Source organism: Strigops habroptila, chromosome 3 (assembly GCF_004027225.2).
Source record: "Strigops habroptila isolate Jane chromosome 3, bStrHab1.2.pri, whole genome shotgun sequence".
NCBI lineage: Eukaryota > Metazoa > Chordata > Aves > Psittaciformes > Psittacidae > Strigops > Strigops habroptila.
Genome location: NC_044279.2, coordinates 215,828 through 229,475, shown reverse-complemented (window position 1 = coordinate 229,475; position 13,648 = coordinate 215,828). Strand labels below are relative to the sequence as shown.

The following is a 13,648-nucleotide window of genomic DNA, read 5'->3' as shown; positions in this document are numbered from 1 at the left end:
GCTCAAACATGGGTTTGAAGGGGCAAATCTCAGCATTTCAGGGTTTGCATCAGCTGGTTGATGGCCACTGATTTATTTAATGCTGAGCCCACTGCCTTGATCTTCACCCTAGCCTGCTCCCATTTCTCCAGACCTTTATCCCTAAACCTGAAGGCGCTGTGTTTGCTGATAGCCATTAGGAGAGGCTTCAGAATAGCCCGTTCCTTCCACTTTTTGCTCTTCCCTTTGCATGGACACTGCATAGACCTCAGGGTTCATGTTTTCTCTCTTGGTTGCTGGCCCTGAGAGCAGTTCCTGCTGGTTGAGGGTGGCTGCTTGCACACACTGGCAGCACGTTATACATTTCCTGGCTGCACATGCCCATCTGTGGTGAACATCGGGCCCCAGTCAAAGCCTGGTGTGTGTCATGCGGGCACCTTTGCTGGGGGACAGGCACCCCAACCACTGGGACATGGCCATGGGACAGCCCTGTACGCGTGTTTTGGGAAGCAGAGCTGCTGGGCTCGAGGTGGGATACAGGGGTGAGCTGGTGGAAAGGGAAGTCATGAAAAGCGGAGAACCAGCCCTGCCAGCGAGTCTGTTAAAGATGAATCTGCCAGGTCTCCCTGAAGATTCTGCGTCTATTTGCTGCCTCTCTCCTACCTGTAGAGGGACCAGGAGCAGCAGCTGCCCATGTCTCCTGATGGGGAGGGAATTGTAGTAAGTGACTGGTCTTAGTCCACGGGTTTTCCAGGGAACTGAAGTAGTTAGTCCCTGCCTCATGTCCTGTGGATCAGGGAGAGCTGTAGCCAGGCCCAGCAAAAATCCCAGAGAAAATGGGGGATGGTTCCTCCTCCCACCCTTTGTTTTCTGGTGTTGATCCTCCAGCTTTTACTGCCAAGGGGGAGGTTTTGTGCAGGCCCCCATCCCCATGCCTCGGCGCTGTGCAGGGTTAGAGCCCAGTGTCCTCTTCTGACGGGACAGTGGTGTTGGGGAAACGGGTATTTCTACCTTCAGCTTCTTACCGGGAGCTTCGCCAGGTGGTCCCTGCCCCTTTTCCCTTGGATCCTGTCCCTGTCCTGCAGCTTGCAGAACATCCTTTGTGCCTGTAGCTATACCATCATGCTTTCTTACTGCGTGTTGTGCCAGTCCTCTTGGAAAAGCAGATTCCCAGAAAGCTGCTAACAAAACACTCCTGTCCTGCAGTCCTGTCATTTGCTGGATGCCGAGGAAACTGGCTCTGGGAGACGCATGGATTGCGATCTCCTGCCTCAGAGAGCAGAGAGGGATGGAAAGCTTTTGAGTTTCTCCATGGCTTGGGTGTTACATGCTGTCCAGACATCCTCCTGGTTGTACTTCCTTCTGACATGGCACCTTCCCTTGGCTTTCCCAGTCTGAGGAAGAGGAGGAGGGCTTGTCCCTGTGGTGGGGCTGGTGGAGAGCTGGTGCTGGTCCCTGCCCACGGGGCCCGGATGGACACTGGGCTTACCTTGGAGGGGTGCGAGGAGGATGCTGGAGGTGCTGCTCCTCTGCCTTCACCCCCAGAGCCCCAGCGAGGCTGGGATGTATTCCTCTGCCAGGGCCAGATTCTGCAGCATGCTGGGAGGCAGGAGAGCATGCAGGAAGAGGCACGGCAGGCAGGCAGCAAGGCCGGAGCTGGGAATGAAAGCAGGAACTGTGCATACCATTCATGTTGTCTTTTGTTTCTTGATTCCAAGCCTCCATGCGGAGAAGAAAAGGGGGTGAGTGAAACCAAACCACATATCCTGGGGGTCCTCCCTTGCCCTTCAGCCACCCAGGCAGCACCCAAACATCACCCACGCCACCCCACACCAGCATGCACAGTGCACCCAAGGCACTGGCACCGGTCACGTCCCCTGGTTGTCCCCATCGTGTTGGGATCCTGCTGGGCACAGGCAGGAATGGCCATTTGCCAGCCAGAGCTGACTTCCCCTGGTGGTGTGCTTGCTCTGTGTTTGCTCCATGGTGGAAATGCTTTGCACAGGGATGTCCCCGCATGTGGGGGCTGAAGCATGGTCTCCTTCAGCCCCAGGTCAGGCCTCGAGCTCAGTCAGATAAAATGGCAGCCATGGTCTTTGCTGGGTCCAGCAGTGCAAGTACTGTCTCTGCTCCTGCCGCCGCGCAGGCTATCAGCATAGAATCATGGAGCCATGGAATGTTTTGTGTTGGGAGGGACCTTAAAGCTCCTCCAGTTTCAACGCCCTGCCACGGGCAGGGACACCTTCTACTAGAGCAGGTTCCTCCAAGCTCCATCCAGCCTGGCCTTGAATACTGCCAGGGATGGGGCAGCCACAGCTTCTCTGGGCACCCTGTGCCAGCGCCCCAGCACCCTCACAAGGAAGAACTTCTGCCTAAGAGCTCATCTCAATCTCCCCTCTAGCAGGTTAAAGCCATCCCCTCTTGTCCTATCCCTACAGGCCCTTGTCCAAAGCCCCTCTCCAGGTTTCCTGGAGCCCCTTTAGGCACTGGAGCTGCTCTAAGGTCTCCCCTTCAGGAGCCTTCTCTTCCCCAGGCTGAACCAGCCCAGCTCTCTCAGCCTGGCTCCAAAGCAGAGCTGCTCCAGCCCTCACAGCATCTCCGTGGCCTCCTCTGTGGGAGGTGGATCTCTGAAGGGACCTCCCCAGACCTCTATACTGAGCAGATGTGTCAGTACCCTGAGGTGAGGCAATGCAGAGGTCCCATGGGTCAGAACGATCAGCTGGAGGTCACCAGGGATGTCCTGATGTTGAAGATGGCCATCTCCAAGTGCATGGTGGAGAGCTCTTGACACTTTGGACATGAGGCTGCACCCATTTCTGGGGGTTCCCTCTTGAAAGTGTCTCCAGCACTTCCTCACCTCCCACCCCAGCAGCACAGGCAGGCAGGGTCTGCTCCTGGATGCTCTCCATCTCCTGCAAGAGCCTGGCAGGTACAAAGTGCAGTGAGTGGTGATTTGTCTCCCTGTGCTCTAATGGCATTGAGAGATGGGAAGTAGAATTGGCCTGAGCTGTTTCTTCAAGCAGGTGCAGATCCTTAGCCCCAGGGCATCGGTGGATACCTGCCCCCAAGTGTGCTGGCCTCAGAGGGTCAAGTCCTCTTGGCAAAGACAACTCGGCATCAGTGTTCACAAGGGCTTGCTCCTCCAGACTGGGCTTCTGAGGCAGTCGGGACTCAGTTTTAGTTCCTGTAACTCAGGTTCTGAAGCGGCTCATGAGTCCCATCAGGCCCCAGCAGGGTGTTGTGGGAGGAACACAGGCTGATGGTCACAGCACCCCAGGGCACCCAGATCATGAGGACCAGCAAGGCCCTCACCACAGCGGTGATATTTCGCAGTCCCAAGTCCGACAGCCAGGCTTCAAGGAGCCCAGAAGTTGTCATGCCTTAACCTGAACCCAGGCAGAGCAGAGAACATTGCTCATGTTCTCCTGTCTCCATGGTGTAGTGGAAGGTGTCCCTGCCCACAGCAGGAGGCTGGAACTGGATGAGCCTTAAGGTCTCTTCAACCCAAACTACTCCATGATTCTGTGGTTCCCAACAGCATGTTGGTTGTGCCATGGAGGTGGAGGGATCCAGTCGTGACAAATGCCACGGCAGACCCATCAGCTCTAGCGCAGCACCATGAGGCCATGCTCCAGGGCCTGCTAACATGTTTATGACATGGAGCCCACAGACTGAACTGAGCCTGTCCCAGGAGCTCCCGGAGCCAGGGCAGCCACAGCACCAGCCCCACAGCCTGCATTAGCTGCACTGGACCCTGCCTGGCTCCATCGGAGGGAGCTGGGGGGGGTCAGTGGTGGCAGGGGCCAGCATCTGCTTGTTGCCCTTCCCCATGTCCTGAGTTTGGGGATACTTTACGGTCCCAGGCAGAAAACCCCACAGCAGCCAGGGCTGGTGCTGTGTGAGTGAGAGCTGCAGGCTGGCAAGCAGTGAGGCACGGATGTGGTGCACAGCTGGAGGGCCGGCCCCACTGCCTGAGCACCCTCGGACATGGGGATGCACAAGGGCCAGGTTACTCTTGCCAGGGCCATTTGGGTGCATGAGTTCACTTGGAGAGGAAACATCCCAATTTGTCCCAGACAGACACTGGAGTCACACTGGTTGTGCTGGAGCCAAACTGAGTCCCGAGGAGTCCCACGGACTCTGGTGTTGCTTGTGGCCCCTGCAGCACTGGGTTCCCCTTGCCCACACCTCCCTCGCCCAATATGGGGAACTCATTCTGAATATCAACAGCATAGCTGGGCAAAAATCTGCTCTTTTAATATAAGGATGGAGACTTGCTCAAAGCATGGTCCCTTCGGGCACCGCCAGTCAGACCCCACAGCTCAGGCAGGCTGGGCAGGGTGCAGCCAGTGTGGGAACACTGCACAACATGGCATGGCATGGCGTGGCATGGTGCCACCGCACCAGGTCCCCTAGCTGAGCCTGGTTGTACATCATGGCGGGTGCGTGGCTCCAAAACACCTCCAAAACCTTCATTAGCCACTGGCTGGGGAGGGGAGAACTGGCTGCATCCTCACCTCAGTGCTCAACAGGCCTTGGAGCCACTCTCCCTCCAGGAGGTGACTCCTGGCTTGGCTGCGCTGCAGGGATGGGGCTGTGGTGGAGGAGCTGCCTCAGTGCACCAGCCCTTGCTAACCCCTTGTCTGGTGTGTTTGGGTTTTCAGAGAAGCTGGATGAGATTCTGGCAGCTGCTGAGCCAGCGCTGAGGGCAGACATCGTCGAAGCAGATTCCAGGGCAGCCACTGTGAAGCAACGACCAACAAGCCGGCGCATCACGCCAGCAGAAATCAGTGTGAGAGAGGAGGGCTTGTGGTGGGAGAATGGGGGCACACGGTGCTGTGACCAGTGCCGAGTGCTGAGTGCCACCAGCACCATGGACCAGGGTCAGGGATCCCAGGGAAAGCAGGAGGAGAGAGGCTGGGGGGAGGGCTGGGACATGGAGCAGAACCCGGCCTGTTCGGCATTTGGTCACCAGCACGGGACTGCCACGGGGAGGACGTAAGAGCTGCTCTGAAGGAGTGTGGAAAGCTGAGCTGGAGAGCTTTGGTTGGGATTTTCTGGATGCAGAACTGGAGATGAGGAGGAATCAAAGAAGAGGGGAAGCATGGAGGGAGTAGGAGTGGGGCTGCCAGCTCCAGCCTTTCTGGATTGGGAAAGTGCTGCAGGCGGTGGGAGGCAGCTTCTGGAGCGGGAGGTAAAATGGGACAGGCGGCTTCTGAGCAGAGAGAGTGGCCTGAGCGGAGCCTTCCCACGGGAGGAATCTGCTGCTGGAGTCAGCAGCACTGTGCAGCCACACAAAGGGCCTGAGAACAGGCAGGGGGAGAGAGAGAGGATTAACCCTTCAAAGGGCTCTAGCATAGTTTGGGAGATGCTGGATGGGGCAGCCCTTTTGGTCAGCTGAAGGCAGAGGTGGGGAAGGCTCCATCTGTGTCCATGGGAAGCCTCCCCATGCCAGGGCTGTGGTAGAGCTTCACCCACTGCCTGAGGGATGGGGTGGGCTGAGGTGAAGTGTCATTTCCTTTCAGCTGATGTCCAGACTGGAAATGTCCCTTTTCTCTCTTGCAGTCACTCTTTGAACGCCAGGGCATGGCTGCACACTCGGGGGTCCTTGCGGGAGCTGAGAAGCCCCATGTGTCGCTGCGCAAAGGAATTCCACGGACAAAATCTGTAGGTAAGGCAGGCTGGGGAGGAAATCCCATCCTCAAGAGAACAGAACATTCCTGTGGAGCCTTTGTGCCTGTGCAGGAATCAGCAGGAATGGCTCCACCCTCTCCACTGGCTTGTAGCTAAAGAGCTTTGAAAAGGGGATGTTTCATGTGATCTCTGCTTGGAAGGTCATCTGTGTCCCGAAAAGCCTGTTCTGATGCTGACACTGGTCCTGCTCTGAGCAGGGGGGTGGATGGAGACCCCGGTGTCCCTCTCAGTCCCTTCATGGCACGTGAGGGTCTGGGCGGGGGGTGTCTGTCAGTCTGTGGAGCAGCCAGGCAGGTGTGAAGTGTGGTGAGCACGCAGTGGTTGAGCATCAGACCCTGAGTGTCACAGGCTGACATGGTAGCAGGGAACAACGGGGTTTTTATAAGGAAAAACAGGGCAGGGTCTGGAGCAGGCTACCTGAAGTCCGTGGGCTACACTGGGATCTTCAGACAGTGTCCCAAAAGGTTTATGGTGCAACTAAACCTGAATGTGCTGGAGGAGGGAGATGAGAGGACAAGGCAGTGAGCAAGGGCTGGTACACAATGGCTGGTGGGGGTGTCTCCTTTTCTCTCTGGGTTTTGTGCATTTTATCCAGGTGTTGGCAGGGTCTGAGGGTGTGGGAGTGTGCATGGTCACTTCCATGGAGGCTGAGGGGCAGGAGAGAAGAGGCAGAGAGAACAGTGCTGTGCTGTGTGGCAAGTGATGCCCCAAGGCATCACTGGATGGTAATAGTCATGCCAAAACAGATTGTGAGTTTAACACACAAAATAAGTGAATAGAAAGTAAATTCTGCTTCAAGCTAGAGCTGAGAGCAGCATGATCCCAGCAAGAGTGTAAAAACTAGTTGGAAACTGCAAGGGTTAGTGTTCAGAATGTACATTTTCAAGTACAGAGCAGCGCATATGTGCTTCACGCTCCTGTTCATATGAGGGAGGCTGGTACCTGTAGTCCCACATGAGATTGCTCTGAGAGTAGTAGATAGCTAGAGGGAATCACATGTGTGCATGATTCATCTGGAAAACAAATACGAGAGAAAATCTTTAAAACATAAAAGATTGGGTGTTCAAGGATTGCCCTGGTGTGGACTGACACACCGTGCTGGTAAAGCTGCTGGCAAAGCAGCTGTCTTGCTCTGAAATCCAGAGGCAGAAGCTCCCGTAACGCCCAAGAGCTGAACTGGAACGTGGTCAGAGAGGTGATGAGATGCACGGAGGTGCATGAAGGCATCAATTCTCACAGACTGCAATACATGGTAGAAAGGGACTGCCGTGGTGCCTGGGATCGCGACAGCACTGACCCACGGACCTGCAGAGTGGGAGTCATTGCTTCATTGTCTCATGAAGGTAAAAGTGAGCAGTAGGGCAGGCTGGGTGGGATTCACCTCATGCATAAAGTCATGGAATTCCAGACTGGTTTGTGTAGGAAGGGACCTTAAAGCTCTTCCAGCTCCAACCCCTGCCATGGGCAGGGACACCTTCCACTAGAGCAGGTTGCTCCAAGCCCCTGTGTCCAACCTGGCCTTGAACACTGCCAGGGATGGGGCAGCCACAGCTTCTCTGGGCACCCTGTGCCAGCGCCTCAGCACCCTCACATGGAAGAATTTCTGCCTAAGAGCTCATCTCCATCTCCCCTCTGGCAGGTTAAAGCCATTCCCCTTGGCCTGTCCCTACAGGCCCTTGTCCAAAGCCCCTCTCCATGTTTCTTTCCCAGTGCCTAAAGTAGTTTCTTTAGGCACTGGGAGCTGCTCTAAGGTCTCCCCTTCAGAAGCCTTCTCTTCTCCAGGCTGAACCAGCCCAGCTCTCTCAGCCTGTCGCCAGAGCAGAGCTGCTCCAGCCCTCTCCTATGAATCACGCTCCCCTAAAATCACACGTAGCTCTTCATTGTGCTCAATCCAAGAGTGGCTAAGTCTGTCTGCACCCAAAGGGAGCAATTCCTGTTGAGGAGGGGACAGCAACTTCTTGTTCCGGTTTGCCTGCCCCAGGACACACCAGAAGCAGTGCCTCTTAGAGGTCGACTTGTTCCTGTGGAATTCCAGATAAGCTAAAATAGAAAATAGCCAAACTGTAGAAATTGGCTTGTTTTAGACGTCCTCCCTGAGCTGTCATTTCACACCCACAGCAACAGGCTCATACGCTGCACAGTCAGTTGACTTCATGATAAAAATCACTACGAAAAGTAAGAAACTAGCAGAAAAATAAGCAGGGCTTGCTTGGTGGCTTGGTTTTTTGGTGAAGAAAGGCTCTGAAGTATTTGCATATCACACAACTGGTTTTGATTCCCGGGACCTTGTGATAAAAGATCAAAAGACTCCATGTTTTCATCTAAAAATTTCTTGAGACGAAGATGGGTAACTCTCTCGACAGGCTGCAGAGAAAGCAGGATGGGAGGATTGCTTGGACAAAATGTGCAGAAATGCATTGCAGTGGGGAGGCTGAGAGAAAAGGAAATCTTTGTCAGACTTCCAAGATAACTGCCACGCCATCTGCTCCAGCATCAGAAGATGCAAACACTTGGGATTCTGCAGAGCTGCCCTGGTGCTGCTGAGGCTCTCCTGCACATCTCCAGGCGCTGCAGAGGGTGGTTCTGCACACATAGGAGCAGTTTGTATCCCCACAGCAGATAGAACCACAACGGGCTGCAGGCGCTGGCTGTAGGTGGCAGGTGCACCTCACCAAGTGCTGTCTTAGTGTTCAACCAGGCGCTGAGGATGCCAAGCTCCTGCTCTGCCAGCTCAGGGCAGTGCGTGCAGCAAGGGCTGGCTGCCCACCCTGATCCAGGTCCAGCACCATCCTTCCCCAATCCTGGGTGAATCCCAATGCTTTCCCCTCTTCTAAACAAGTTCTCAGGATCACTCTAGCTGCAGTTTAAGTTTTGTGCCACAGCAGCCAGCATAAGACTCTTATTTCCCTGCTCTCTGGTGGGCTTTTCTACTCCTGCCAGTCCTGTTGTTGCCTGGGGCTGATGCCAGCCCTATGTGCCAGAGGATGGTGATGGTCACACAGTGTAGAATACCAGACTGATTTGGGTTGAAAGGGGCCTTAAAGCTCATCCAGTTCCAACCTCCTGCCACAGGCAGGGACACCTTCCACTAGAGCAGGTTGCTCCAAGCCCTGTCCAGCCTGGCCTTGAACACTGCCAGGGATGGGGCAGCCACAGCTTCTCTGGGCACCCTGTGCCAGCACCTCAGCACCCTCACAGGGAAGAACTTCTGCCTAAGAGCTCATCTCAATCTCCCCTCTGGCAGGTTAAAGCCATTCCCCCTTGTCTTGTCCCTATAGGCCCTTGTCATAAGCCCCTCTCCAGGTTTCCTGGAGCCCCTTTAGGCACTGGAGCTGCTCTAAGGTCTCCCCTTCAGGAGCCTTCTCTTCTCCAGGCTGCCCCAGCCCAGCTCTCTCAGCCTGTCCCCCCCAGCCTGTGTTTGTGCTTGGGATAACCCTGAGCCATGTGCAGGACCTTGCACTTGGCCTTGTTGAACTCCATGAGGTTCCCACAGTCCCACCTCTCCAGCCTGTCCAGGTCCCTCTGGATCCCATCCCTTCCCTTCAGTGCGTCGACTGCACCACACAGCTCGGTGTCATCAGCAAACATGCTGAGACTGCTCGATCCCACTGTCCTTGTCACTGACAAAGCTGTTAATCAATTCCGGTCCCAACACAGATTCCTGAGGAATGCCACTTGCCACTGGTTGCCTCTTGGACATCAAGCCATTGACCACAACTCGAGTGTGACCATCCAGCCAGATCCTCATCCACTGAGTCATCCATCCATCAAATCCATGTCTCTCCAACTTAGAGACAAGGATGTCATGCAGGATAGTGTCAAATTCCTTGCACAAGTCCAGGTAGAGAACAACAGTTGCTCTTCACTTACCCTCCATCATAGAAGGCCACCAAATCTGTCTGGCACAATTTGCCCTTCCCACTTCTGGACATGAGTGGAGCTGCAGCATTGGAACCTTTCTGCTGTAGCTCAGGGATGGCTTTGGGAGCTGCTCTGCCATCCCTGCATGGGGAAAACAAGGCTGGGAACAATGAGGAGTGCTCTGGAGAGAGCCACCTCATTAGCCAGCCCAAATTCATGCACAGTTCCATTCTCACAGGGATTGAGGCTGTTATGGCAACGGGCCCAGAAGCATTATGGAGAGTTTTTGTGTTCTCCTTGGAGATGAACAATGCACCAAGCATGCTGTGAGCTGCGGAGGGGTTGCCATGAGGCATTGCCAGGCTGCTTCAGGCATGCGCCCCAGAGCATGACTCTCATTGCAGACCAGTTTCCTCCTTGTACTGGGAGGCTGGGCTCTTTGCTGGTCCTGTTGGTCGCTGGAGGCTCTGTTTTGGCTCAGGCTGTTTATTCCTGCATGCACTGACCTCTAGTTTGATCCTGGTGATGTTGTGTTGTTCTTTGTAAGAAGCATATATACCCCACCACTGTGAAGACAGTTGGTGCTGTTTGAGGAGAACTGCGAGACAAAATCTCAAGGACAGTTAGCAAAGGGACACATCTGTTCATTGGGGCGGGTCCAGAGAAGGGCACCAGAGCTGGTGCAGGGCCTGGAGCACAAGTGTGATGAGGAACAGCTGAGGGACCTGGGGGGGTTTAGTCTGGAGAAGAGAAGGCTCAGGGGGGACCTTATCGCTCTCAACAACTGCCTGACAGGAGGATGGAGCCAGGAGGGGGCTGGTCTCTGCTCCCAAGGAAGAAAGGGATGGGACAAGAGGAAACGGCCTCAAGCTGCCCCAGGGGAGGTTTAGGTGGAGATGAGGAACAATTCCTTCCCCAAAGGGTGCTCGGGCATTGGAACAGGCTGCCCAGGGCAGGGCTGGAGTCACCGTCCCTGAAAGAATTCACACACTATGTAGACAAGGCCCTTAAGTGACATGGAGGAGGCTCAGGGGCAGGAGCACCTCCCATATGAAGACAGGCTGAGAACATTGGGGCTGTTCAGCCTGGAAAAGAGAAGCTGCGTGGAGGCCTCAGAGCAGCTTCCAGTGTCTGAAGGGGGCTACAAGGATGCTGGGGAGGGACTCTTCATCAGGGACTGGAGTTGATAGGACAAGGGGTAATGGGTTCAAACTGAAACAGGGGAAGTTCAGGTTAGATACAAGGCAGAAGTTCTTCCCTGTGAGGGTGGTGAGGTGCTGGCACAGGGTGCCCAGAGAAGCTGTGGCTGCCCCATCCCAAACCATTCTATGATTCTATGGTTTAGCGGTGGCCTTGGCAGTGCTGGGGAACAGTTGGACTTGATGGTCTTTTTCAACCAGGTTGTTTCTGATTCCGTGATTTATCATGGAAGTTTAATCTTCCGATTATGCACATGAAGATGGACCAGGCACAGAGGGAGGTCCCAGGCAGCACATGAAGGGTCATGCTGTTTGTGACAGACAGATGCTGTCTTTTCTGAGAGATCATTCTCACCTCCACCACCCCTCTTGAGAACATGGAATAGCTCGCAAGGTTTCAGTCATCTGGCAGTCCACTGGTGTGTGGTGGAGGGACGTCTGGAGGAGGTGGAGGGCTCAGACCCCGTGCGTGTTCCCGGACATAGGAATGGCAAATGGCAGGTTGGTAATTACTGGTTTGAGATCCGATGAAATGAAAGGACAATCTAGTTCGTGTGCTACCAGCTGGAAGGAGCTGCCTTTTCCCAGTGTTGTGCTGCGTGTTAAGAGAGTCTGGCTGAGGCTCAGCACTGGAGACTTGTCCTAGTTGGCTGATGGCCCGTTCCATGGGTGGTGGAGTGCTGCTCTGCTGTCTTGGGTACCTCCACGTTGTGTAGAAGGGCTTCAAATGCTGCAGGAGTTGGTCAGGCTCCTTCTGCAGACCACCCATCCCTGAGCTGGGTCTGCCCATCGCCCAGCGCAGCATTTAGCAACAGGCTAGTGATAAAAGTGGAAAATGAACATATTTACAACAGGTAACCACCTGTTAATGCTTCAGTTAGTAGGAGAGGAGTTGGGTAGGAGAGATCTGTGCTTCCAGCCACCAGCATTTCAGGTAGACTCAAACAGATTCTCCATTTCAAGTTAAAATCTGGGATGGTTTCAGCGGTCCCTCACATTTTAGGAGGACCCTTGTCCTCAGCACTGCTTCCAAGGGGACTTCTGTAGGCTGCAGGCCTTGCTCTGCAAGGACTGAACACAACTCATAAATCCAGTTCTTAATCCAGACACCGGGTTTCAAGCCGGCTCCTGAGGGGTTACTGTTTGCCTTTGTTCAACTTCAGACTCCCCGAGCAGAACTGCATCCTGTAAATAGAACTCAGCAGTGATTAGTCTCATGCTTAACTATGAACAAATGCTTCTCTGTGTCAAGGGAGAGGTTTCATTTTGCCTGTGTGATCACATTTAAACATCAGGGAGGGCTTCCTTTCTGTCATAGAGACTGTATTCTACAAAATTCACTGTCACAGTAGGAGTGGGCAGTGAAAGATTTGGGTAAGACAACATTATAACACAGCAACAGGATTCAAAGAAAGCCCCGTGAACGGTCTTTACAGACCAGGTGGGCATGAAATTAGGTTTGAGGAAGAAGCTCTTCCCTGTGAGGGTTCTGAGGCACTGGCACAGGGTGCCCAGAGAAGCTGCAGCTGCCCCATCCCTGGCAGTGTTCAAGGCCAGGTTGGACACAGGGGCTTGGAGCAACCTGCTCTAGTGGAAGGTGTCCCTGCCTGTGGCAGGTGGTTGGGACTGGATGAGCTTTAAAGTCCTTTCCAACACAAACCATTCCATGATTCTGTGAGTCTTTGAATTGAACTGGTGGATGGAGTTTCAGAAGACAGAAGAGGAGGTGATGCTGCACACAGGGCTAGTGGAACACGGAGCTCAGTGCTCAGGATATTAGGAGTGCAAGAAAGCTGCCTGGGCTCCCAGAGCACTGCCACAGGGCTGGAGGAAGAACGTCCACCAAGGGTTAAGCACCAAGGCAGTGTGACTCAGGCAGCTCTGGGAGCTGACAGCCTCTGCATCCTTGTGCTCCATATGCTTCCTCACGGGATTATTACTGGCTGCTGCAGGAAGCACGTGGGGCTGGATGTGCCTTTGGTCTGCAGGAGTGGAGGGAAGGTGGGGAAGTGGAGTATGGAGGCAGTCTCAGCTGATGAGCAAGCTGCACGGAGGGGAGGAGAGGCACATGAGTAAAGGGGTGTAATTGTTTACACAGGACTCAGATGCAAGTATACAGATAGGCTGAGCAGAGGAGCTGTGTCAGCGGCGAGCTGCAGGTAGTGGAGAAAGACCCTGCCAAGAATTTGCTTTCCTCCCCCTCTCCCATCAGACATCTCTCCTGAGTGAGGAGCAATAGGAGACATTCATTGTCACAGGGAACAGACACTATTCCTGCTACTCCGAGGAGTGGGGTTGTAGAGACAGTCTGCTTGGGAACCAGAGCTGTTGTGAAGCCTCTGTTCTTCTGCCATAGGATCAAAGGACAATTCAGGTTGGAAGGAGGAGGTCTCTAGTCCAACCTCCATCTCAAAGCAGGGTCAGCCATGCCACCAGTTCATGTTGCTCAGGGGTTTATCCAGTCTGCTCTTGAAAACCTCCGAGGATGGAGCCTGCCCACCCTCTCTGGGCAGCCTGTTCCACTGTGGGACTGTCCTCATCATACTATTTCTCCTCTGACCCAGTTAGAACCCTCATTTCAGTTTTGCCTGTTGCCTCCTGTCCCCCCACCATGGCCTCTTGTCCTCCACTGGGAAAAGCCTGACTTTATCTTCTTGGTAGCCTCCCATAGGTACCAGAAGGCTGCTGATAGGTTCCCCCCAAAGCCATTCCTTCTGCACGCTGGACGAGCCCAGCTCCCTCAGCCTCTCCAGACGGAGCAAGCCGTGACTGTCTTGGTAGCTCTCCACTGAACTCCCTTGAGTTTGTTGATGTATTTCTTGTGTTGGGGGGCCGAAAACTGGATGCAGCATTGTAGTGTGGTGTCATGGGTGGGCAGGAGAGGGGTAACCTCTTTCCTCTGTTGCCTTTGCTCC

At 54.4% G+C, this 13,648-nt stretch overlaps 1 protein-coding gene across 1 annotated transcript in view; it reads left to right on the top strand.

Moving 5' to 3' along the window:
- SHANK3 (SH3 and multiple ankyrin repeat domains 3) overlaps positions 1-13,648 on the top strand; it is a 324,463-nt gene that overhangs the window by 280,046 nt on the left and 30,769 nt on the right. The window contains exons 22-24 of the mRNA XM_030472062.1: positions 1,698-1,721; positions 4,644-4,771; positions 5,545-5,650. Of these exons, the coding sequence (XP_030327922.1) occupies positions 1,698-1,721; positions 4,644-4,771; positions 5,545-5,650 (258 nt within the window). The remainder of the gene's footprint in view (positions 1-1,697; positions 1,722-4,643; positions 4,772-5,544; positions 5,651-13,648) is intronic.